At 44.5% G+C, this 26539-nt stretch overlaps 1 protein-coding gene across 2 annotated transcripts in view; it reads left to right on the top strand.

Moving 5' to 3' along the window:
* Positions 1 to 24833, top strand: part of ddc (dopa decarboxylase) — a 113049-nt gene extending 88216 nt beyond the window's left edge. For both annotated transcript variants that reach the window (XM_052064750.1, XM_052064749.1), the window contains 2 exons: positions 15337 to 15438; positions 22462 to 24833. In XM_052064750.1, coding sequence (XP_051920710.1) covers positions 15337 to 15438; positions 22462 to 22662 — 303 coding nt within the window. In that variant the 3' untranslated portion in view covers positions 22663 to 24833. The remainder of the gene's footprint in view (positions 1 to 15336; positions 15439 to 22461) is intronic.
* Positions 24834 to 26539: the final 1706 nt, after the last annotated feature.

Below are 26539 nucleotides of genomic sequence, written 5' to 3'. Positions count from 1 at the left end.
CGCACGAAGCGATTCCTCTGTCGTTTCGAGCGTAACGTGACAATATCTAACTTTATGATTATGTGAATGCTGCTTTTATAAAAGATAATTATACCAATTTCAGCATATTCCAAACTTTCATGCCAACTGCGGAACTATTTTTCTAATTCCACATACAGTTTTCCCTCTCCCTACCCAGTGTTTTCCTTTTTGAACTCTGACTGTAAATTTCCCCATTGCAGGACAAATAATAAATGAATAAAGGATATCTTCTAGTTTTCCCACTTCATAATACTTTCCGTTAAAAATGCACCCATTCATTTTCAAATGGGACAGACATGTCACTTTCAGGGTGTAGAACCTCTTAAATGAAATACTCATTGACAATGAATTGAGTATTTTTGGTTACAAAATGTGGTATTCTGGGAAAATTTGTGATATTTCGCTGAAAAAAAACTGTCAAAATAGATGTGTGCCTAAGTTTTGGCAACAAAAATAAATACATAAAAAAGCAACAACATATCCACATCCCACAACGCTGTGCGAATGTGGGATGCTGAATTTGAAAGTGTGATGTCAGTCAAATTAGGAATGAATTGGAAAATTTCTAACATAAAATATTAAATTGTGGGAAAATTGCCAGTATGCAGAGTGAGAAAAATAGTACCCCGGTTGGCGTGATGTAGGAGTATATGCATGTCAGAAAAGGAGGCGGGATAATTAAGGATAATATAAGTAGAAAAATAATTGTTAAAAAAAAAACATCACAATACCCTAACTGGACAATGCAATTCCTGGAGAAACATGTAAAGGCTGAATAAATGTGAAATTATTTGGAATGAAATCAAATGATCTGAAATTATATTGAGTACATTGGAATGCTATACAATAGAGGGAAAGGCTGATCATGTTGAAGTGGGAATGGTTTCAATCAGTCAAAAAAAATGGAAACCGTAGGTGAATATTTAAAAGTTTTGAACTTTTGGCTTTTTGAAATGTGTTTGAATTTGGTGAATGCAAACTATGATGTCTTGAATGACCTGAACATGTTGAAGTTTGGGTGTAAGGTATTTTTACAGATCCCAAAATTTGCCACTTGCCAGAAATTCAAGATTTTCACAGTTGAAATACAATATATAAAAAATCATTAAAAATTCCCCCTTTACCTTCCAGGCTCTCTCCAGCTCCTCTCTGAGCCCTTGGTATTGCTCTAGTTTCTCATGTTCCTTCTTTCTGATGTTTCCATCACTTGGGATTGCCACATCCACTACAACGGCTTTCCTCTGCCCTTTATCTATGATCACGATATCTGGTTGGTTCGCCATTATCATCTTGTCAGTCTGGATCTGGTAGTCCCACAGGATCTTCGCTCTGTCATTCTCCACCACCTTCGGAGGTGTTTCCCATTTTGACCTTGGGGTTTCCAGTCCATACTCCGCACAGATGTTTCGGTAGACATGCCAGGCAATTGGTTATGGCGTTCCATTTAAGCTTTCCCTGTCAGCATCTTGGTGCTTCTTTGCACAACCGACACCTTGGGTCTTGTCTGGTGTGGTATACCTGGGCCTCAATGGCTGTGGTGATCAGGGCCTGCTCCTGAGCAGCCAGGATGAGTGCCTCTGTGCTGTCCTTCAGGCCAGCCCTCTCTAGCCACTGATCGGACTTCTTGAGATCGGCCACTTCAGTTATGGTCCGGTCGTACATCCCGTGTAGGGGCTTGTCCTCCCATGATGGTCCCTCTTCCAGCGCCTCATCCTCTGTTCCCCATTCTCTGAGACATTCTCTGAGTACGTCATCCATTGGAGTCTTCTACTTGATGTATTCATGGAGCTTGGATGTTTCATCCTGGACAGTGGCTCTCACACTCACTAGTCCCCGGCCTCCTTCCTTACGGCTTGCGTTCAGTTCAGGTGCTGGATTTGGGATGGAATCCTCCATGGTTAGGAGCTTTCGGGTCTTAACGTCCGTGGTCTGAATCTCTTCCTTTGGCCACCTTATTATTCCTGCAGGTTATCTTCTTGTTCTTGCCAGTGAGCTGGCTTCTTAGGACTTGCCTCACCCGCTGGAGGTATTTGACTGTAGCCGCTTTCCTTTTTGCCAGTTCGCAGGGATGAGATGTGTCCGCTTTTTGGTGGAATTCCGTTTTTTTCCAGTCAAAATAGACCTTTTTTATACTGTTCTAAATCCGTTGAGAAAATCTTGAGGGGGTCGGGGGGGGGGGTTAGGGTCTGGTGTTATTTCTGCGCTGCCGGACTTGTCTTCCGCATACTCAGGACTTGTAATGTTGACAAATAAAGTTTGCAAGTATCCATTTTGAACATCGTTTTTTTTTTTCTCGCAAAGCTTTAGTTTGTCATTACTTCATGTATGGGCTAAAACCAATGTCTTACTTGTTGTGAAAGCAAGGCTGGAGCATGTGAAAAAATAGATGAGTTGGCTAAAAAGAGAATAAAAAAGACGGGGAGGACCAACAAGCTTTTAGCTCGTGCTAAAAAGCTTACAATGAAGAGAAAATAAACATTCTACATCATGAAACTGTACATAGTTGTACATACTGTAAATCGACATCCACTTTAAAGGATGAAATGCATTCATAACCCCATATGTAGTGAACAATTTGGAACTTCACTATCACTGTATGTAACTGTAATCAACAGCTTTTTACCACATTTACACAACATTTTATGAAAACAAGTCATGAAAGGACAGAGCCGACTCTTCCTACTCAGGAAACTGAGGTCTGTTGGGGTTCAGGGGTCACTCCTTAAGACGTTCTATAACTCGGTGGTGGCCTCGGCCATCTATTATGGCATTGTCTGCTGGTCAGGCAGCATCTCGGCCCGGGACAGAAAGAGACTGGAGCGACTGGTCAGGAAGGCCAGTTCTGTCCTGGGTTGCTCCCTTGACACTCTGGAGGAGGTGGGCAACAGAAGGATGCTAACTAAGCTAAAAGCTATGATGGCCAATCCCTCCCACCCCCTCCAGCCCGCCCTGACAGCACTTGGTAGCTCCTTCAGCCAGAGACTGTTACACCCGCGCTGCAAGAAGGAGAGATACCGACGCTCGTTCCTACCGACTGCTGTCAGGCTGATGAATAAAAAATAACAATCATAATAATAATAATAATTAAATGATGTGAAGGTAAATTGTAAATAGTACTGCGATTTATCCATTTGTGTTCATATTGTATTTAATTGAAAGATGTTTGTTGTTGTTGTTTTTTTCTCTTCTTCTTTCTACATACATTCTTGCTGCTGGAGGCTGTAAATTTAACCCATTGTGGGACAAATAAAGGATATCTTATCTTATCTTAACAAATCTTAAATATGGCCAGGATTGTGTTTCCTTTTTTAGTTTTGATTTTGAGCAGGTGCTCACCAGGAAGGCATAAGCAAAATTGCACAAGGCCTATGTCAAATTATCACTTGAAAGAAGAGTGAACAATCTTGGGATTTTTTTCTGTGAATGTTTCAAGTAGTGTGTACATTGAATGCACTTCATCTTTAGCATTTTTAGTACAAAGTGCCAGTTTTGTAAGCAAATAGAGAATGGTATTTCACCAAAAATTGTAAAAAAAAATTTGATAAAATGAAATGGTTTTAAGGCTTAAAAACTCTAAAATCCATAAACTAATGTATGTACTCCAAATAATCTTCTACTTTTGTATGAAGTGTCAATTTTATATGCAACTAGAGGATGGTATTTCAACAAAAAATGTAAACCTTCGTTGATAAAAATTAATGGTTTTAAGACTTTAAAATCTCTAAAACCCATTAGCTTCCGGGGGCTTTGCGCCCTGGACCCCTATCCAGAGCGTTGCCCCTGCACCGCAGTGGGGGCCTGCGGCCCCCAGCCCCCCGGCTGATTTTCAGATTTTTTTCATCACTAGCCACTCTCATCTCTGAGTTCGAGGTTGCCATTGGCTTGTGGTACACCGAGGTACCTGTAGCTGTCCTCAATGTCTGCTATTGTTCCTTCAGGGAGTGAGACCCCTTCAGTGTGGACTACCTTGCCTCTCTTAGTCACCATCCGACTACATTTCTCTAGCCCGAATGTCACTGCCCGATGTCACTGCTGTCGATCCTGGTTATGTGAATAAGGGAGCCTATATCCCCTTCATTGGCTTGCCATTGGCTTCAAGTGTGGTTTTCCACATCCTCATCGAGTTTGCAACGAAGGCTCTTAGGGTCCTGTTCACCTTATACAACTCCAAGCAATCAGTGATCCATGTATGTGGCATTGAGTCATTGGCTTTCATGTAATCAATCCAGGCTGTGCACAGGTTGGTATGTCGGGACCTCCAGTCTTGTGCGACTGTTCTGTCAACCAGGATGATGTTTGGCTCCTCTGATATCACTACCAATGCCCTTCTGTGCTTTGCTCATGTGTTGAACAATGTCTCCACTAATCTTAGCCGCAATGATGCCAAACATGAGCTTCCATGTTGTGGAGAGATAGGTTATTGGCCGATATTTGGATGGGATTGCACCCTTTGAGGGATCCTTCATGATCAGGACCGTTCGCCCTTCGGTTAGCTATCCTGGGTGAGTTGCATCCCTCAGCAACTGGTTCATTTGTGCTTCTTGGCCGGGGGTTGGCAACTGGAGCCGCAGGTTGCGAAAGGGAAATACTTTTTTATTTTAATAAGGTTTCTGCAGGAGGACAACCATGACACAAACATTCTAAACATTTTTCAATGCTGTAAAAATGTGTTGAATCAATATAAAATTTCAAAATTTCTGTCAACAAAGTTTTGCGTCATAGCCTGCGACAGACATTTCTATTTTCAGGACGGGATGCCAGGCAGGTGGCTGTTGTTGAAAAAATGGCGTTTTATGTACAATTCACTGGGGGTACTGGCAAAGAATGGGAACCTGGAGGGCCGAAAGAAGCATTTTTAAACGGTACTCATGAGCTACGATCAGTAACATGCTGCAAAAGTGCGCCCCGTTTCTCGTTCATCTTTGGGGCTGTTGCTCGTTGTAGCATGCACGTGTAAGTGTGTGCGTATTTAAGTGTGTGTGTATGTGTGTGCGCTAACGGGTCTAGATCGGGAGACTAGTCGATTGAAAAGTAGGTCTTCGGTCAACGTGGTTTGTCAGTCACCCTGCTCTAAAGGATGCGCCTCAAAGAAAAGTCCTGATAGATAATATATAATGAATTAGGGCCCGAGCAGTGACCACTGTGAGGTACCAATTGTTTTTGTCAAAATTATGATTCAGGCCCGAACAGCGCCTAAAGTAGTGCACGGATGCCATGAAATGACTCCAACCTGTAACATTTTCATCAAAGCCTCAAGGTATTAATCTTGTTTTTTTTCCCAAGATGGCCCCCCGAGTAGGCAGCCTTTGGCAAGTGCTCTTCAAGAGCCTTGCTTTTTTGTTCTTTTTTGTTGCTTTTGTCTTTTTGTTTTGTCACGTTGTTTGTTGTTTCATCGTGTGGACCTGATATGGACTGTTTTCAGCGTTTTTGGCCACGACATTCGTCAAAGGAGAAGTATCTTTGCTTGGTGGTTGCGCCTTCTCAGCTGCACGCCTGTACCAGCACAGATTTTGATTGGGAGGAATGTCGGCGCCATTGACTGTCGGTGCTGGACAGACCTGGGGTGCTTGTGTTTTTTATGCTTGTAATGGGCATCATTTTTCACAACCCCGTTTTGGTCAGTGGAGATGTCGGCGCTGTTGGACAGTCGGCATTGGTGCAGCTGGCTGCTAAAGTTGAGGATGAGGAGAGAGGAGGGTCGGCACAGAGCGCCGATGCGTATTTGGAACCGAGAGTCGCTGCTTGGAATTGAATTGAATTTCCATGGGACAGGAGAAGTGAACCAATCTGTTTTTTCATCAATGGATGCTACAGCTTCTTGTTGACTTTGAAACTCAGCTTGTAGCCGACGTGTGCACATTTTGAGCATGACGTCTCTGATCCACTGGTTAAAGGACACTTTGATTCTCTCCTCTTTCATCTCAAACTGCTTCAAACAACAAAACGTGTGACGGAATAGTGGTTAGTTCAGACTGTATGACTGTCCGTGTTTTATGTTATGTGTTGTGTTTATTATTTTACTTGTTAACTTGTTCACCGTTTTGTTAAGCGCTTTGTTACAGCTGCCGCTGTTGTGAAAGTGCGATATAAAGGGCACACGTCTTCACAGAAACTGATGTATACTGTTACATTTTCTGTGTACAGTATTTGTCCAGGCTGCCAGTTGAAGTTCCAAAGATGCCCCAGTGGGTGCAGTCCAAGCATTCTTTTGGGGCCAGCTTTGCATCATCGGTCCATCTCTTCAGTCTTGACAACCGGTTTTACACGTTTGAATCTGTTCCTGTATGTAGAGATTAAGTGTATTAAACAGTGGTCCAGTGCTACATGGGAAACAGATTGGTATGCGTCTTTAAGTGTCTTGTAGCAATGGTAGACTCTACAATGTTGCCTTCTCTGGTGAAACGCTCAATGTGCTGCCTATGTCTGGAATGTTCATAGTTAAGTTGTGCTGTCTTAAAATGACCCAAAATAATAAGCAGTGCCTCTGGATGCCATAGCTCAAGTTTGTTTACTTGGTCAGCCAGCATTTGTAGCACTGCGTTTGTGTTAGCTTGCGGTGGGATGTATGGAGGAGGATTACTTACGGTTTAGAAACAGCAACTCCAAATCCGGGCTGCAGTGTGCGTTGAGCTTCTTGATGTCAGTGCACCATTCTTCATTGATGTAGAAGTATATTCCACCACATTTTGATTTTCCTAATAGTGCCGTGTCTCGATCGGCTCGAAGGAAACGAAAGCTGGGTTGATGCAGCTCAGCGTACGGGTGGCAGTTTCTGAGCCAGGTTTCTGTGAAACAGAGTGCAACAGAAGATGCAAAGGTTTTGTTGATCCTCGTAAGAGGTTCATCCATCCTGTTTAGCGGAGAATGTGTATGAGCAAGATGAATTGATCGGAGCAGGGTTCGAAATCCACACTGCTGTAGTTTGATTAGCGCACCGACACGCTTCCCCCTCCTTCGGCGGCATTTCCATGCTTCGTACAGTGCAGCCTCTCCGCTCTTCATTAACATCGAAAACCTTTGTGGGTTTTGTGTGCTGGTGAAAAAAGTCAGAGCGTAGACTCCCTAATGCCAAGCAACTCTTCTCTCGTGTATATATACATATATGGAGAGAGGGGGGGGGGGGGGGGGGAGAGAGTGAGGGGGGGAGAGGGAGAGAGAGAAGGCAGACGTGAGTGAGGACAGGCATGCGGGGAAGAAGTCCGCCAATGAGTGAAGGGTGGGCGTGTAAGTGGACGCTAAAGGGACGCTCCAAACAGGTACCAACACCTGTATAGATTGTGGCTATGTGCATTGTTGCAAAACAACTTCGGTTTTGGTTTCTAAGAACCCCCGAAAATAAATTCTACAAATAGACACGCCTACGAAGCTCAGTTCAAACTTCAAGCCATCGGTTATGCTTTTGGCATGCGTGCCCATCTCACAGCAGCGGTGAAAAACCAAGACGAGCAAATGGACTCTGATATTGCCGTTACTCCCGGAGGCTTGACTAAAGAACTCCAACCGCTGGTCGGTCGGTCGGTCGAACTTCACAAAAGATCTGCGATCCCTAGGCTCAAAGGTGCGGATCAAACCTTCGCCAATTCCTAGTGGATCGCAGTGAAGTCCGTAAGGGAGCCTCCACGCCGAATTGACGGGACTTTCCATCACTGGAGAGTTGGTGCGAAGTGGTAATGACCTTGGGGTCAGCAAAATACCACGGGACCGCGGTATACAAATCCACCGCAGTCCTGCCGTTAAGCGCCTAGCAAGTCAGCGGACCGGATCCCCAAGCCGACCATCCCTATGGGTTATGAAGGAATGCCCACCCTTCAAAATAAAACACCGGGCCCGGCGCTCCCACGGTCCAACCTCGGGTGCTGCAGACCCCCTGGACCACCACCGTCGGCCACCGCGCTGCCGTGGACCCTGGTAACGGGGTCGAGGTGCGGGGGCGGGGTCGCGACCCGTCCCCCTCCCTCAGGCTACATAGCCCCCAGGATGGCGATTATCCCCCCTCCCCCTCCTGCCCCCTCAACCCGTTCCCCCCTTCTCCCGATCCCCTTAACCTCAAGAGGTCCGGCGGCGATGGCGCGGGGCGTCGGGGACAGGCTCAGATGGGGGCCCACGTCCCTAGTTCCACAACCACACGTCGGCGGCTTGTGGCACGATGGTCGCTCCCCTTGCGAACTGGTGATCGGACCACGGTGGTGGAGCAGGACTCTTTAGTCGTAGCGCTGCTCCCCTCAATCCGAGGAAGGGCCAATAAAAGGCGGCCTAAACACGCCCATCACCGCCACCGATCGGCTGGAGACCCGCCTCCAGCAGATTCATCCTTCATGCGGGGGAAACTAATACAAATACAATAACCGGACTGCTTTCCTGGAAATCGGCGCTTGGAATGTACGAACCCTGATGGGAGGTACCAATTGTTTTTGTCAAGAGCAAAAAGACCGGAGCGCAGGACTGCCCTCATCGCCCTTGAGATTCAGAAGCTCGGCCTGGACATTGTGGCACTCTCCGAGACCCGTCTCCCTGGTGCCGGGCAGATCGAGGAGCCTCGGCACGGGTACACCTTCTTCTGGAGCGTACGAGCTGTGGAGGAGAGAAGAATTCACGGTGTAGGGTTCTGCGTTAAGTCACGTCTGGTTAGGGATCACAACATCATCCCCGTAAGAACTTCTGAGAGACTCATGTCCATCACCCTACCTCTGTGTCAATCCCAATCCCTTGTGATCATCAGCGCCTATGCACCTACCCTGGACGCCTCGGAGGAGGCGAAGGAGTCCTTCTATGCCGCGCTGCGTGGCCTGATCCTCCGCGTCAACCCCCAGGATAAACTCTTGGTTCTGGGGGATTTCAATGCGCGGGTGGGCCAGGACCATCAGCTTTGGGGACGGATTCTGGTGAAGGAAAGCGTTGGTTGGAGAATCTCCAACCGCTGGACATCGGCATCAACCGGGGGTTCAAAGTAAAGTTGCGACCGGGCGAGAATAAATTCCCAACCGCTGGACATCTGCATCAATCGGGGGTTCAAAGTAAAGTTGCGACCGGGCGTTCAAAGTAAAGTTGCGAACGGCATGGGAACAATGGATGATCGATGGCATACACAACTTTACAAAGAGTGAGAGGCAGCGCTGGGCGAGTTATGCCACAATTTGCGAATGGATTGTGGCTGCTTGGACGAACGTGTCTGCTTGCACTGTTGTTCGAGTTTTTGGCAAAGCCGGCATCATTTCTGTGGAGCCACATGGCAATGAGAGTGACTCTGACAACGAGAGGGAATGCGGCGTTTTTGATGGATTACCAGTACTTGCACAATTGTTCAATTCTGATACAGAGGATGAGGACTTTGATGGATTTCTGGGTGATGATTGATCGAAAAACGTGAGTACATTGTACGATGGCTAAATAAAATACAACGGAACTCAGTTTTGCTTCTGTTGCCTTTTTAGCTTGTATCTTTATGTCATGGCATGCTAACGTATGCTTCAAGGTAACACGTTTTTAGCGTGCGCGCATGCATGCCGTATGTTTAAGCTGGTGTATGTTTTACCACTTTAAAACTGCGGCCAATAATACAGTGCGTTTTGTCTATGTGTAAAATACAGAAATAGCACCCTTTAATGAGACTGCGCCCAACCATACGGTGCGTCGAATGGTCGTGAAAATACGGTAGTTATTTTTGCACAGTCGTCACGCTTGTGCAGTTGCACTAAAATGTTTGTTTGAACCAAGTAATTTGCGTTACAGCTGGAGTCAATAATGGCACTTCACTTCCGGGTTTGGCCGTTGGGATTTGGAGTCCTTTTACTCGATTCCAGTTATGTTTGCTGAATGCTTTCTCATGTTTGGAATAATGAATATTGATAATACATAGTTTAAAATCATGGTCGATTTAATTATTTATTATTATTATTGTGAAGGGGCGGCCTGGTAGTCCAGTGGTTAGCACGTCGGCTTCACAGTGCAGAGGTACCTGTGTGGAGTTTGCATGTTCTCCCCAGGCCGGGTGCTCCGGTTTCCTCCCACATTCCAAAAACATGCATGGCAGGCTGATTGGACGCTCTAAATTGTCCCGAGGTGTGAGTGTGGGCGTGGATGGTTGTTCGTCTCTGTGTGCCCTGCGATTGGCTGGCAACTGATTCAGGGTGTCCCCCGCCTACTGCCCGAAGACGGCTGGGATAGGCTCCAGCGTCCCTCGCGACCCTCGTGAGGATCAAGTGTTTCGGAAAATGGATGGATGGATGGATTATTGTGAAGTTGAAGGTATTAATTAATGTAGTATTAGTGATAGTGGTAATAATAGTATTACTCAGAGAATGGCTAGAGATTCATCCATCTCGTTACCTCTAGACGCATAATTTTCCCACGGGACGCACAGTTCCAAACAATGTGCGTTTTTGGGACGCAAGGAAATTTCTCAGTCAAAACAAACAAACAAAAAAAACTAAGGCAAGCCTGAGGATTTCACGGTAACAATCGTTACCGGGAGTGTGTCGTTTCTGTGGCGTCATTTTCACGGTACCGAAAAATAGTTTTATTATAAAAGTCACCGCACTTGAATTGTGATCCACACGATTTCACTGCGCCTGTATTAGTGATATGTCGTTCGCGAACGATCCGGCTCCCAGAGCCGGCTCTTTGAAGTAAACGATGGGAGCCGGATCCCACCTCATTGGGAGCCGGCTCCTCATTGGGAGCCGGAACGGGAGGGTTATAGTGATGTGTCGTTCGTGAACGAGCCGGCTCTTAGAGCCGCCTTTTTGGTTTCTCCAGTTGTTCCCCCCCCCCCCCTTCGGTTAAAGCCGCACGTGATTGGTCAAGATCTGTGGTAGACGGGGGAGGGGAGGGTCCACACACACACACACACACACACGCGCGCGCACACGCGCACACACGCGCGCACACACGCACACGCTACAGTTTAGAGAGGTGGGAGGGGTTAGAGGAGAAGAGACACAGCAGCGCGCGAACGAGACAGACGAGGAGACGACAGAGCTAGTTAGCAAAAAAAGAACACGGTGGAAAGCGAAAAGGTGAGAAATGGATAGAAAACGCAGTGAAATTTGGACTCATTTCAATGTTATTGATAGTTCAAAGGCAGCGTGTAGACTCTGCAAAGTTAAAATATCCCATAAATCAGGCTCCACAAATAACCTGCACAGGCACATAAGAAAAGTCCACCCATCAGTACAATTGCGAGAGAAAAGACAAGCAAGGGAACCAGATGTTAATGAAGGTGCTAGTGTGTCTGCAACTGTTGCTGCTGCTCCAATGTCACAACAACTGCCTAGAAGTACAACCCAGAGCTCTATCCTGTGCAAGGGTCTTCAGAAAGTGACAGCTGAGCATCAGACCAGCGTAACCACAGGGAAAGTGAAAGAGTTAGTGGATGCTCTCTGTGCATCCATGGACAGAAAATTCCACAGAATGGAGTGGAACACTGTTCTGTCAGAAACCACCATTCTTGACCCAAGATTCAAGAAGCTGGCCTTCACTGACAATAGAGCGGTTGATGAAGCTCTTCAAAGAATAACTGCAGCAGCAGCAAGAGCCAGCCAGCCAACTGCACTGCCAGGAGGCGAAGAGGGAGCAGAGCAACAACAAGAAGAGCCACAAGCATCTGCTGTTTGGAGGTTCTTTGAAGAACGAGTAACTGGAAGCACTACAAGACGGAATCCTTCATCAGATGCAATTCTGGAAGTGAGATCCTATCTTGAGGAGCCCCTTTTCCAGAGAAGTGCAGAGCCTTTGAGCTGGTGGGAGGCCAAGGATTCACTGTACCCACGTCTTACACATGTGATGACACGGAGGCTGTGTGTTGTCGCAACATCTGTGCCCTCAGAAAGAATCTTTTCCAAAACAGGGCAAATGTTAACAGAAAGGAGAAACAGGATCAACCCCTCAAAGCTGAGGCACTTGGTTTTTCTTAATGCCAATCTTCACTAAAGACATATTAAATCTTTTACCTGGATGCTGCGTTTTTCTTTTTGTTTTACAAATTTTAAGTTATAATTTGTTGTGTTGTATTCAATGCTTACTTGTTGTTTTACTGTAAACAGTTAAAAGCTTATAAATATAAATATTCAGAGATTGGAACTTTTTGTTGACCTTGTTTTGAGGTGGGTCTTTGTACTTTGTTTTTATTTTTGTAGCACTCCATGTTGTACTCCATGTTGAGTATAAATAAATATTTGATATACTCTCTATTTTTTGCATTAGTAATTCATTTTACACATAATATTACGTTATTTTTGGTAGTAAATTAATTTAAGCAACAAAAAAACTGAGGAGCCATTGGGAGCCATTTGGGAGCCGAAAGAGCCGGCTCTTTTTAGGGAGCCGATCCAAAAGAGCCGGCTCTCCAAAAGGAGCCGGAATTCCCATCACTAGCCTGTATGTGTGTTTGTGATGTGGTGTGGTGTGTGAGTGTGTTTCTTCTAATTTACTTTCGTTTTGTTTTGTTTTCAGTGTTGGGGGTGTGGGCACAATAGATGACGTTATGTGCGCATGCGGATTGTTATTTTAGTCCGCAAACTGAGGAATCGCTCGGATGAAAGTTTGAGATGGCGGCGAAAACAACTCACCAAGGTCTACTAATTACGATATTTAAGAAATGGGAATGCTTGTTTGAATTTTTGTATGAATCGTCCAAAGGGCGTGTCACTAAACTCACCTGTGACGTATGAACAGAACGCGAGAGCGAAAAACGACGCGAGGCACGATTACGAGGCAAATTGGTCATTAGATTTGTAGGCTAATCGCTGTGAAAAATATTTTGAAACAATATTGGTTATTCTATAATTTACTGGTTGTAGCATGGTAACTTTATGAATAAAACATTCGTCACGAGGTGTAGTAATGCTAATGATAACTGTTGGTAGAACTAATGATGATGTGTGTTAAATTCTTTCGTCAAATTGATCGTAGATTACACATGCATCGTCTTGGGAAGAGGATGTCAAGCCACATCAATACTTACCTGTATTAATGATTACTAGTCAATTAATCTTTGCAGTGTGAGATTGGAAAAAATACTCTGAAGCCACATGAGTACACCAGTTTTTGATCCATTTATTTTTTGCAATAAACCTGGAGTACACAGCTGCTGATGTAATGTTCATTGTTAATGCATCGTTTTCAAACATTGACCCTTGAAACATAATAGAAAAATGGGTTCCCATGATGAACTTTTACGGAACCCAACATTTGTTATCGTGGTTTCCCATTGGGTAATCTGACGGAACCGAAAAACGGTTACCATGAATTTCCCAAATCCTCAGGCCTGCTCCTGAATTATTTAAATTTTTGCAGTGTTTGTTTATCATTGTATGTATATGTTTTTGTTTGTGTTATTATCATATGCAATTGAATAAGTAGACCCTTTCAGAATTCAAAATTTGGGACTCTCTCAATCCATAATGGCACTCATACTTTTTTGATCAGCGAGTCCCTGGGACTCGCTGCCGGTAAACTGTAAAATGATCAGTGAGAGATTACCGCTTTTTCTGCAGTCAGTGATTGACTTCAATGCAAAGTCATTTACTTCATAGAAACTACTGCACTAAAACATTAATTCATAAATGTGTACCATGATTTTTTTCTCTGTATAAATAACACGTACCCTGACTGTTGTACTGTAAAAACACTTCATTGAAGCGTTAGGGAGTGCAAAGGGTTATGATGGAGGGGTGTTGCAAATCATTAAGACCTGCCAAGTGGTATGATAGCATTCTTTTATACATGTTCTCGGCTAGGCCTCAGTTTCCAAATCAGTCCTTGGCCCTTGGCCCTGGCCTCGGAGGCAAGTCTTTGGTCCTTGGCCTTGGCCTCGGAAAATTTCTCAAGTCCTTGGCCTTGGCCTTGCCTCTGAAAATTTTCCAAGTCCTTGGCCTTGGCCTCGGAGTCAAGTCCTTGGCCTTGGCCTCGGGTTGCCGGTCCTTGGACACAACACTGGGTAAAACACAAACTTTTAGTTGGAGTGAACAAATGCAAATTCGTAGCATACAGTATTTCCGAAACACCCTCCGAAACAGAAATAAGTAAATACAATTTCAAGACATAAGTTTTTGTTTTTTTAATTGTTTGACATTCAATAAAGTCAAGTCAACTTAATTGTCGAATGTGCTTTTTGTGCAACATATAGCACAGATGTAATTTCTCTCCTCCCCTCTCCTCTAATCACAGCAGTCTCACGCTGACTACTCAGCAAACTAAATTTCCCACAGCACTGATTGGACAAGCAATGGAATGTGCTCATCTGTATCCAGTGATGGCCAAGCGGGTGTGTCATAACTGACATGTTGAGTCGCGTGTGTCTTACCCTCCATGGCAGAGGCTCCGTCAAACCCTGGAAACCGATTCACCAAACCCCTGGGGTTCGATCGAACCCAGATTAAGTACCACTGAATTAAACTTTATATATATATAAGGAACAAAACCCTGAACATTAATAATATTCAGACCAGTGCACAGTGGACACACCGGAGTGGTTTAGCCATTCAATGCCAGCCGATTTTTCTGAAATTGGAAGAACCAGTGGCAGCCATTTTTGACAATTTTGACAAATTTTTCAAGCCAGAGAGAAAAGTTTTCAAGCTAATAAGCATGGTACCTCCCAAAAGAAAGTTGACGGGAAAAAAGTACATTTCGACCTTTTATCATTCTTTAGTCAACAGCAGTTGAACATTTTTTTTTGACAATACTCGTTTCCAAGAAAAATTTTGATGAAGAGCTTTTTGTGAAAAGATGCGTTTCAAGCAGAACTTTGACTTTGATGCAATTTTTTTTGCATTTGTTATACCTAAAATATCACAGATGACAATGGAACTGAATCATCTTTTTTGGATTTGAAAAACTCGGTTGTAGAGTTCGCGACCACGTGACGTACGATCGCCTTCGGACAGGCGTACCACAGGACTGGCGTACCACACTCCACACCCACTCACACTGTGTGCGACCAAGATCTGATCAAAGCCACTCCTGCCATATCGTGGGGATTTACCATACTGAAATAATTCCCACAGCCTCATTACTGAATGAGGAGTTGGGCAAAGCCCTTTATTCATATTTTTGAATTTAAAAAACAACCAAAAACACGTTTATACATGTTGACACTAAATTATTGGGTTTTTGAAAACACATTTTTATGTTTTGACATTGAATGATTCATTCATTCAATGAATGAATGACATTGAATGAGTTAATGTTGCATGAGTAATGTTTCTTTAACATGTTAACAACAAAAGTACCTGAGATCATAATTTACAATGTATATTGAATGATTAACACATTTATTGCTATTAATTATATTACAACTATTGTTTCTTTCTTCAGCAAGTGAGCCTGGCCAAGGAGTTTGAGAGTCTGGTACGAGCAGACAAGAGATTTGAGATCTGTGCTGACGTGATCATGGGTCTGGTTTGCTTCAGGCTTAAGGTAAGATCACCCAACTAAAAAATATTTTTTTGGGGGAAAAAAAATGTTTCAATAGCATTGGGCTGTAGCATATATAGACTGTTATCATGGTTAGTTATTTGAGATCAAAGTTCTGAGTGGAATGTGTACACTATGGCTGAGTGTCCGCTATTATTTGATGTAAGATATCGGGGTTCAACATTAACAGTGGACCAATGTATTGGACCACAACCCACCTTCAAACGCTTGCCTGAGCATGCTAGTACAAATGTCTAAGTCACAGCCATCAAAAATGGTTGATTAAAAACACAACCATCATACGCTTGACGAGATTAATGAATCGGGTTAAATTGAATATTGCAGCTACCCTTAATAGATTCAAACCAGCAGCATTCAGACTACAAAATGGCAGAAGTGGGTCCGTCAGTCCGTCACTCTGTCTTCATTGGTTTAAGCACTCTCCTGTCATGACTAAATCAAAGTGTTGTACCGTTTTGTCCATCAGCCAGTCCATCACTTTGTCATTGTTATTTTAACCAGGCTTCCTTCAGCACTAAATTATGGTTTGTCACAGCCCAATTTTTTTTTATGATAAATGAAGTGTACTTATGTCAGTGTATCCACATCAAACAGTTGCTATCCAAAGCCTCACATTCACTGATTTGCAAGATTTTCAGTACAGCCTTTTCCAGCCAATGGAATGTTTTCTGGATGTCAGTCACTTCTTCAGTTTGAAGTGGTACGTGCCATGTAAGAGCTTGTCTTTCAATGACAATCCAATTGGCTTCTTTTCCATCACGGGCGTCTGTTGCCTGAGGCATTCACAAAGCAGGTCATCCCTGGGCAATTCAGCTGATGATTCACGATCACCTTCCTTCGGTATTTTACTTCATGATTGCTATTTGCCTGTAGAATTCCAAGGTATTTGTAGCTGTCTATTGTGCTGCTTTCAGATAATTCAAATGATCACCTTCCCTTTCCTAGATACCATTTTAGTCAAGTCAAGTCAACAGTATTTATAGAGCACTTTCAAACAGCCATCGGTGCATACAAAGTGCCATACATGGAGCAATTTTAGCTTAAATGAGTGCTTCAGACATTTATATAGTACAAAAAACATTCTGGTGTCATTGCTGTATGTCCTGGTGAGGTGAATCAGGGAGTGAATGTCACACTCGTTCTTGTCATAAAGCTTTGTGTCATCCATATAGAGCAGGCATGTCCAGCTCTGGGCCTGGAGGGCTGCCACCCTGCCTGTTTTCCTTCTCTCCCGGCTGTAACACACCTGATTCAGATGATCAGCTCATCAGTCAACTCTGAAGGAGCATTAGAACCATCCTGATGATTTAAGTCAGATGCATTGCTCCTGGGAAAGCTGGAAAACTGGCAGGACAGCGACCCTTGAGGACCGACTTTGGACACCCCTGATGTAGAGGATGTCCAACCTGTGCACTGCTTGATTGACTTCAGGAAAGCCTACGACTCAATGCAGAACACATGGACAAACATACATAAGTCGCACTGGAGTATAAGTCGCATTTTGGGTGGAAATTTACGTGATAAAATCCAAACCCAAGAATTTAATTCGAAATTTAATTAGAAAGAAATGAAAAAAAAAATAGAAAACAACACGCTGAATAAGCAGGGATGAGATTTTTCCGCTTTTTGTCCAGTCAAAATGGAACTTTTTTATATTGTTCCAAATCCGTTGAGAACATTTTCGTGGGTGGCAATGTCCAGTGTCAAGTATCCGCAGTCAGTGATTGTCGGGGGTGCAATCTCAGCTCCTGGTGTTGGTCCACTGTGTTTCATCAAGGGCAGGCTCAACGCAGCTAGCTATTGGGAGATTTTCGATCACTTCATGCTTCCATAAGCTGAAAAGCCTGATGGGGATGAAGATTTCAGTTTTCAGCACGACCTGGCACCTACTCACAGTGACAAAACCACTGGTAAATGGTTTCGTGACCATGGTATTACTGTGCTCAATTGGCCTGCCAACTCTCCTGACCTGAACCCTAAGAGAATCTGTGAGATGTTGTGAAGAGGAAGTTGAGAGACACCAGACCCAACACTGTGGCTGAGCTTAAGGCCTCCATAGCACCTCAGCAGTGCCACAGGCTGATTGCTTCCATGCCACGCCTCATTGAAGCAGTCATTTCCTGGAAAAGGATTCCTGACTAAGTATTGAGTGCATAACTGAACATAATTATCTGACGGTCAACTTTTTCTTTTGTATTAAAAACACATTTTTAAAAATTATTATTGGTTGAGTGAAATATGCCAATGATGAGGGTTGGAACGTAGATCGACCGGTAAATTGAGAGATTTGCCCTTTGGCTCAGCTCCTTCTTTACCACGACAGACCGATGCAACGTCCGCATCACAGCAGACGCTGCACCAATCCGCCTGTCAATCCCCCCCTCCCTCCTGCCCACACTCGTGAACAAGACCCCAAGATACTTAAACTCCTCCACTTGGGGCAAGATCTCCTCCCTGACCCAGAGAGGGCACTCCACCTTTTATCGACTGAGGACCATTGTTTCAGATTTGGAAGTGCAGATTTCCATCCCAAATGTTTCACACTCGGCTGCGAAACGCTCCAGTGAGAGTTGGAGAGCCCTGCTTGAAGGAGCCAACAGTAACACATCATCTGAAAAAAGCAGAGATGCAATACTGAGGCCACGAAAACGGACCCCTCAATGCTTCGGCTGCGCCGAGAAATTCTGTCCATAAAGGCTATGAACAGAATCGGTGACAAAAGGCAGCCTTGGCGGACCCCAACCCTCACTGGAAGCGATTCCGACTTACTGCCGGCAATGCGAACCAAACTCTGATGTTGGTGGTATAGGGACCGAACAGCCTGAATCAGGGGGTTCGTTACCCCATTCCCACGAAGCACCCCCCACAGAACTCCCCGAGGGACACGGTCAAACCCCTTCTCCAAGTCCACAAAACACATGTAGACTGGTTGGGCGAATTCCCACATACCCTCGAGGACCCTGCTAAGATAAACCACACTGCTCCTCCTCAATCTGAGGCTCGACTTCCTGATGGACCCTCCTCTCCAGCACCCCTGAATAGACCTTAGCAGGGAGGCTGAGGAGTGTGATCCCTCTATAGTTGGAACACACCCTCCGGTCCCCCTTTTTAAAAAGAGGGACCACCACCCTTGTCTGCCAATCCAGAGGCACTCTCCCCGATGACCACGCGATGCTGCAGAGGCGTGTCAACCAGACAGCCCCACAACATCCAGAGCCTTGAGGAACTCCGGGCGGATCTCATCCACCACTGGGGCCTTGCGACTGAGGAGCTTTTTAACCACATCGGTGACTTCAACCAGAGATAGGATAGCCCACCTCAGAGTCCCCAGACTCTGCTTCCTCCAAGGAAGGCATGCTGGTGAAGTTGAGGAGGTCTTCGATGTACTCTGCCCACTGACTTACAACGTATCGAGTCAAGGTCAGCAGCACTCCATCCCCACTGTACACAGTGCCATTCACTGAGCCGTTAGATGGTGGACCAGAATTTCCTCCAAGCCATCCGGAAGTCGGCTTCCATGGCCTCACCGAAGTCTTCCCATGCCCAAGTTTTTGCATCGTCCATCACTGAAGCTGCGTTCCGCTTAGCCAATCGATACCCATCAGCTACCTCTGGGGTCCCAAAGGCCATAAAGGCCCAATAGGTTGACGCCACAACAGGCACCAACCACCTCAACAATAGAGGCAAGGAACATGGTCCACTCTGACTCAATGTCCCCCGCCTCCCTCGGGACATGGGAAAAGCTCTGCCGGAGGTGGGACTTGACACTCCTTCTGACAGGCGATTCTGCCAGACGCTCCCAACAAACCCTCGCAATACGTTTGGGTCTGTCAGGTCGGACTGGTATCTTCCCCCACCATCAGAGCCTATTCCCCACCAGGTGGTGATCAGTTGACAGCTCCGCCCCTCTCTTCACCCGAGTCTCCAAAACATGCGGCCGCAAATCTGATGATACAACCACAAAGTCAATTATCTAACTGTGGCCAAGGTGTCCTGGCACCAAGTGCACATATGGACGCCCTTATGTTTGAACAAAGTGTTCGTTATGGACAATCCGTGACGAGCACAGAAGTCTAATAACAAAACACTATTCGAGGTCTGATCGGTGGGGGGGCGTTCCTCCCAATCACGCCCTTTCAGTCATTGCCCACGTGAGCAGTGAAGTCCCCCAGCAGAACAAGGGAGTCCCCAGCAGAGTACTCTCCAGCACACCCTCCAAGGACTCCAAAAAGGGTGGGTACGCTGAGCTGCTGTTGGGTGCGTACGCACAAACAACATCCAGGACCTGAACCCCAACCCGAAGACGGAGGGAGACAACCCTCTCGTCTACCGGTGTGAACCCCAATGAACAGACACTGAGCATGCCCACACCTGCTCTGTTCCTCTCGCCGTGGGCAATTCCAGAGTGGAAGAGAGTGCAACCCCTGGTACCAGAATCCAGGCTGTGTGTGGAGGCAAGTCCGACTATAGCAAGTCAGAACTTCTCTACCTCAGACTCCAGCTCGGGCTCCTTCCCTGCAAGAAAGGTGACATTCCATAGCTAGCTTCTTTAGCCAAGGATCGGACCACGAGGGTCCCCGCCATTGACTGCCGCCCAGCTCACACTGCACCCGACTCCTTTGGCACCTCCCATGGGTGGTGAGACCATGAGAAGGGCAAGGATGAGATGTTTCCGCTTTTTGGCGGAATTCTGCATTTTTTCAGTCAAAATATCCATTTTTTATATTGTTCCAAATCCATTGAGAAAATTTTAGTGGCGGGGTGTAGGGCCTGGTGTTATTTCTGGGCTGCCGGACTTACTTGTCTTCGGCAGACTCGGGACTTGTAATGTTTACAAATAAAGTTTGCAAGCATCCATTTTGAATACCGTTTTTCCTCGTGGAGCGTTAGTTTGTCATTACTTCGTATTTGGGTTAAAACCAATGTTACTTGTTGTGATTGGTTGCTATATCGGCAAATGCAGAATCACAACCAATCCGTGTTCGCCTTCCAAAAACCCTTTTCCACGAATTCTGAATGGCTTTGCACGAGGGATGTAGTGTGTTGACATTACTCGTGTATGTAGCCTCTATTAAACGAATGACGAATGTGATCGAGACTCATGACGAAGCTAATGTGCATCAGATAGATGCGGTTCTGAAAAACAAGTTTCGATGGGATAGAAAGCTGGACGGTGTCCCCAGTAGGAACCAGTCAAGAGGAACGATTGTGCTTGTGTCGGATTTCATGAAAAAGCTTGATGTTGCTGGTAAAGGTCTGTGTACAGTGTGTGACAATATCATTCTATACGGAAAATACATTCATAACCCATAGATAGTAAACATTTTGGGACTTCACTATCACTGTATGAGATAAGAATCAACAGCTTTTTTTTTATCACATTTACACAACATTTCATGAATACAAGTAATAAACAAATCTTCAACACGGCAGGGAATGTATTTCCTTTTTTAGTTTTGATTTTGAGCAGCAAATTTGAAGTTACATGTTGGTGCTCACCAGGAATGCATAAGCAAAATTGCTCAAAGCCCTATGTCAAATTTTCACTTGAAAGAATAGTGAACAATCCTGGGATTTTTTTTCTGTGAAAGTTTCAAGTAGTGTGTTCATTGAATACACTTCATCTTTCACGTTTAGTATAAAGTGCCAATTTTTTAAGCAAATAGGGACTGGTATTTCAACAAAAATTGTAAAATTTTGTTGATAAAATGAATGGTTTTAAGGCTTTAAAATTTCTGAAATCCATAAACTAATGTATGTACTCGTAATAAACTTTTACTTCAGTATAAAGTCCCAAATTTTTAAGCAAATAGGGAGTGGTGTCTCAACTAAAATTGAAAATTTTGTTGATAAAATAAATGGTTTTAAGCCTTTAAAATCTCTAAAAGTCATTTGTTTACGGGGGCTTTGGCCCCTGAGCCCCCATCTGGGGCATTGCCCCTGCAGCCCCCAGATCCCCGCCTGATTCTCAGATTTTTTCATCACTAGCCAATCTCATCCCTGGAAGGGGGACCCACATTGTCTCTTTGGGCTGACCCATGGGTGTAGGCCCGGCCACCAGGCATTCGCCAATGAGCGCCACCTCCAGGCCTGGCTCCAGAGGGAGGCCTCGGTGAACCGCGTCCGGGCAAGGGAAACTGAAGGCTATTTTTTTTGCTCATCATGAGGGATCTTTTGATCCGTGCTTTGTCTGGCCACTCACCTAGGACCCTCATCTATGATCACGAGCTGTGAGTCGTGACCGAAAGAATGAGATCCTGGATAAACCAGCTGAAATTAGTTTTCTCTGAAGGGTGTCTGGGCTTTCGCTTAAAGATAAGGTGAGAAGCTCGGTCATTCGGGAGGGGCTCAGAAACGAGTCGTTTCTCCTCCGCATTGAGAGGCGAAATAAGAGGTGGCTCGGGCATCTGATTAGGAGGCCTCCTGAACGCCTCCCTGGTGAGGTGTTCCGGGGACGTACCACCAGGAGGAGACCCCAGGGACAACCCAGGACATACTGGAAAGAGTATGTCACCCAGCTGTTCTGGGAACGCCTCGATATCCCCCGGGGAGTGCTGGAAGAAGTGGCTGGGAAGAGGGAAGTCTGGGGGTCCCTGCTAAAGCTGCTGCCCCCGCGACCCGACTCCAGATAAGATGGTAGAAGATGGATGGATGGATGAAATATAGCATTATTTTTTAGATAGGGATTTTTTATTTTTTATTTTTTGCCAAAATCATCAATCTTAAAACAAGATAAGGTAGGAACTACTTCAGTTGTGTGTCACGAATCTAAAATGTATGTAAGTCTAAGGTGCATCAGTAAATTACAGAAAATAATGAACATCATCACAATTTGCTAATTTTTTGAGAAAGACCTGTATGTACCCTGCCACCCTGCCAATGAAAAAACACAAGTGAATAAATTGTACGTTGAGCATGTGATCACCTGCAAAGTTAAGTGACTTCAATGTCATATGAGCCATTGCAAATAGTCACATCGGTTGTTTTGTTTTTCACCACTCAAAGGGCTCCAATGAGCTGAACCAGAATCTGCTGAAGAGGATCACAAAGAGGAGAGAGATCCACTTGGTGCCTTGTCATCTGACTGGACGCTTTGTCCTGCGCTTTGCCATCTGCTCACGCACCACTGAGTCTCATCACATCCGGGAAGCATGGAAACACATCACACAGCTGACCTTTGAACTCCTGCAGGAGTCCATTCAATGACAACTAGGCAAGCTAGCAATGCCCATTTTGATGCCTTCTGCCAGGGGTGTCAAACTCATTTTTGACACGGCCCACTTTGAAGTTATATCTTCCCTTGGAGGACTGTTATGACAGTGAAACTAAAAAAATGTTTCATCTTTTCATGCACTCTGTAATCTGAAAACATGGTAAGCTGTCGACTGTTGTAACTGCTGTCCCTGGAAGGGTTAATTGTCTTATCATATTAAAACGGATGGATTACTTGTTTTGAAATCAGTCATGTCAAAAACATAGAAGTTGATAACATGATTTGCTTTGATGGGCCAAAATTGCGGGCCGGATCTGGCCTCTTTGAGTTTGACAACTGTGACTTAGGCTATTAACTTAATGTTGCAGAAAAGAAAAGGAAAAACAACATAAACATGATATTACTAGTTTCAGGTGAAACAACAGTTTTCTCTACTTGAAAAAAAAATGATTCGGCAAGACAGTGGAGCGTGGTGGCCTCACACTCGAGAGGTTCTGGGTTCAAATCTCAGCTCAATGCCTACTGTGTGGAGTTTGCATGTACCCCATGTGCAAACTTATTTCACTTTATCCAGATTTGTTATTTACAATGGTTGCATGTGCTTTCTCTTGGTTCTCCAACTTCCTCTCACATCCCCAAAACATGTTTAGCTATTTATTGCCGATGTAGCTTGTGTGTCCTGTGTAAAACGTGGGTGTCGTCTGATCACCACCACTTAGTGAGTCGTCGTGTCAGCCTTCTTCGCCCATTGAAAAATTGTGTGGTCTCTGATGAATGTCCAGTGTTGCACGTTGTATGTACAGTATCTAGGCTATGGGTGTTGGTTTTGATGTACTTCTCTGTAAATGTACACCATGTACTTAGTGATAAGCGAAACCAGACAGATTTTTCTTGAGTTGGGTAGCTGCTTTTTTATTTATTTATTTGTTTTTTTGCGGCCGATACCTTGATGCATTTTGCTCATGACATTAGTGATAACAAATTGCATTACTCATTATGAAGAATATGTAACAGAGTAAACCCCCAAAGGCACACTTGAACTTTTCTTGAATTTCAGACAAGCCACCATTATATTCAAAAGGGTGAAGTCAGAGCTGTCAATAATGAATACACAAGTAAATGAAAAGGAATAGGAATTAATTTAACAAAATGGCATTTTACCTTGTGAAATGAACTATGCCTTTGGTAACCAGGCTCATTCATCAACTCAAATTTCCTAACAGAAAAGCAAAATTAAAAAAATAAAAATGCTTAAATTATAAATACTGTAATTAATAGTTATAAATTGAACGATGGAAACTCATACCTGTACATCAACAGCACAGAATTGAAACACCCATCATTAATGTAGTGAACTAATTTTGACATTCGTGAATGATCCTTCACGAACAGAACAAAGTGAACTCTGAGGAACAGTAATGACTTTGCTGTAGATGCTATAGAACTAATGTGTAGTGGAACCACAAATTAAGGGACTAATACTGTAGAGGGATGGGTCACGCATACAAGCTAATTGTCAATCAAATTGAAATATAGTCTTTTTTTTGTCTTAACAAAACCCATTACAGTACATTGATCAAGTGTTACAGGCAGAAAAGCTTATTTTAGAAATGTAAGTGATGAAATGCATATTCAATCTTTCCAGCAGCTCCTATATTTTGTTCTTCTGCTTCTTCTTTTAATAACTTTGCTGCTGTGAATTGGGAATTTCTCCATTGTGAGACTAAAAAATGATTTCTTGTCTTATATTTGGTTGCATTGTAATGAATCACAATCCATGAAGATTTGAGGAACATGAGTTGAAAATTGTTTTTGAGCTGTCACAAAGAAGGATTAAAGGGGGAAACACTTCACAGGGATATTTAAACAATTTATGAGACGTAACATCCTGAGAAGTGAATGAATCCACATGGATGTTCGCATGACTATGACTCAGTAATGTAGGTATAAGTATTACAGTACATATTCTCTAAAATCTTCCCACTGCCCAACTCTGTTCAATTCCAATCTGATCATTTTGCATTCTTCACATCTCAACATGGACCAACCCCACCTAAGGAAGGCGCTGTTGTTATTATAATTGTCTTTGTGTTCCTCTCTTGCATGGATGCATGTGGTTCTTTGAGCTTATCAGATATAATAAAGTATACTGTTATCAGCAAAAGTAATTTGTTTTCTTCCCCTTAATGATACATACAAACACTGAATAGAATTGATTGATATATCTGACACATCTTCAGAATTGAATGAATAAACAAGAATGTGGTGGCACATTGGTCGACTGGTTAGCACATCCTGCACACAGTGCAGAGGAGTGGAGTTTGCATGTTCTCTCCATGCCTGTGTGGGTTTTCACGGGTTCATCTATGTGTGGTCTGCGATTGGCTGGCAACCAGGGTACCCCGCCTACTTTTACTTTTTTTTTCCAAGATGGCGCCCGAGTAGGCAGCCATCGGCAAGTGCTCTTCAAGAGCCTTGCTTTTTTCTTTTTTTTTTAATGTTGTTTTTGTCTTTTGTTTTGTCACATGTTGTTTGTTGTTTCATCGCGTGAACCTGATATGGACTGTTTTGAGCGTTTTTTGGCCATGACGTTCGTCAAAGGAGAAGTATCTGTGCTTGGTGGTTGCGCCTTCTCGGCTTTTGATTGGGAGGAATGTCGGCGCTTGTGTTTTTTGCGCCTGTAATGGGCAGCATTTTTCACAACCCGGTTTTGTTCAGTGGCGATTTCGGCGCTGTTGGACAATCGGCATTGGTGCGGCTGACTGCTGAAGTTGAGGATGAGGAGAGAGGAGCGTCGGCACAGAGCGCCAATGCGTATTTGGAACCGAGAGTCGCTGCTTGGAATTGAAATGCCACTGGTTAAAGTCAAGTCAAGTCAACAGTATTTATAGAGCACTTTCGAACAGCCATCGCTGCATACAAAGTGCTGTACATGGAGTGATTTAACCTACACAATAAACAGTAAGACGAATCGGTAATAAAGGCGGTGGAAAGCACCAAGCAGTAAAATCAAGGACAAATCATGCTGAGTCGAACGCCAAAGAATACAAGTGAGTTTTGAGGAGGGCTTTAAAGATGGGCAGCGAGGAGGCTTGCCGAATGTTCAGTGGGAGGTCATTCCAGAGAGAGGGACCCGCAACAGAAAAGGCTCGATCCCCTCTGAGCCTCAGTTTAGCTCTTGGTACCTCTAACAAAGACTGGTCCACAGACCTGAGGCGCCGGGCAGGTGTGTAGGGGCGGATGAGCTCAGAGAGGTAAGGTGGCGCGAGATTACTCAGAGATTTGAAAACAAAGAGGAGGATCTTGAAAATAACTCTAAAATGAATGGGGAGCCAGTGAAGGGATGCCAGAGTGGGAGTTATATGCTCCCTCTTACGAGTACCAGTCAAGAGGCGAGCAGCGGCATTCTGGACCAGCTGAAGGCGCTTAATGGAGGACTGGCTGACTCCAAAGTATTGGAGGCATTGCAGTAATCCAGCCGGGATGTGACAAAGGCATGAATTACTGTCTCAAAGTGTTCATGTGAGAGGAGAGGTTTTATTTTGGCCAGCTGTCTAAGGCGAAAGAAGCTTGATTTAACAACAGCACCAATTTGCCGATCGAGTTTGAAATCGTTGAGACCGTTGATTTCAGATAAGGAGACAGGGGGCCCAAGTCTACAGGATGGAATGTACAAGGGCCACTGGGACCAAACAATATCACCTCTGTCTTCTTTTCGTTGAATTTCAAGAAATTTTGTGCCATCCAGGTTTTTATTTCTTCCAGACAGGATAGGAGTGGCCTTAATGAGAAGGCGTCTTTCTTGCTCAGTGGGACATAGATCTGGCAGTCAACTGCATAGCAGTGGAAGGGAATACCATGTTTCCTTAA

The sequence above is a fragment of the Hippocampus zosterae genome, chromosome 5 (genome assembly GCF_025434085.1).
Source record: "Hippocampus zosterae strain Florida chromosome 5, ASM2543408v3, whole genome shotgun sequence".
In the NCBI taxonomy this organism is placed as follows: domain Eukaryota; kingdom Metazoa; phylum Chordata; class Actinopteri; order Syngnathiformes; family Syngnathidae; genus Hippocampus; species Hippocampus zosterae.
Note: the sequence above shows the minus strand (reverse complement) of the source record. Positions and strands in the feature narration are given on the sequence as shown.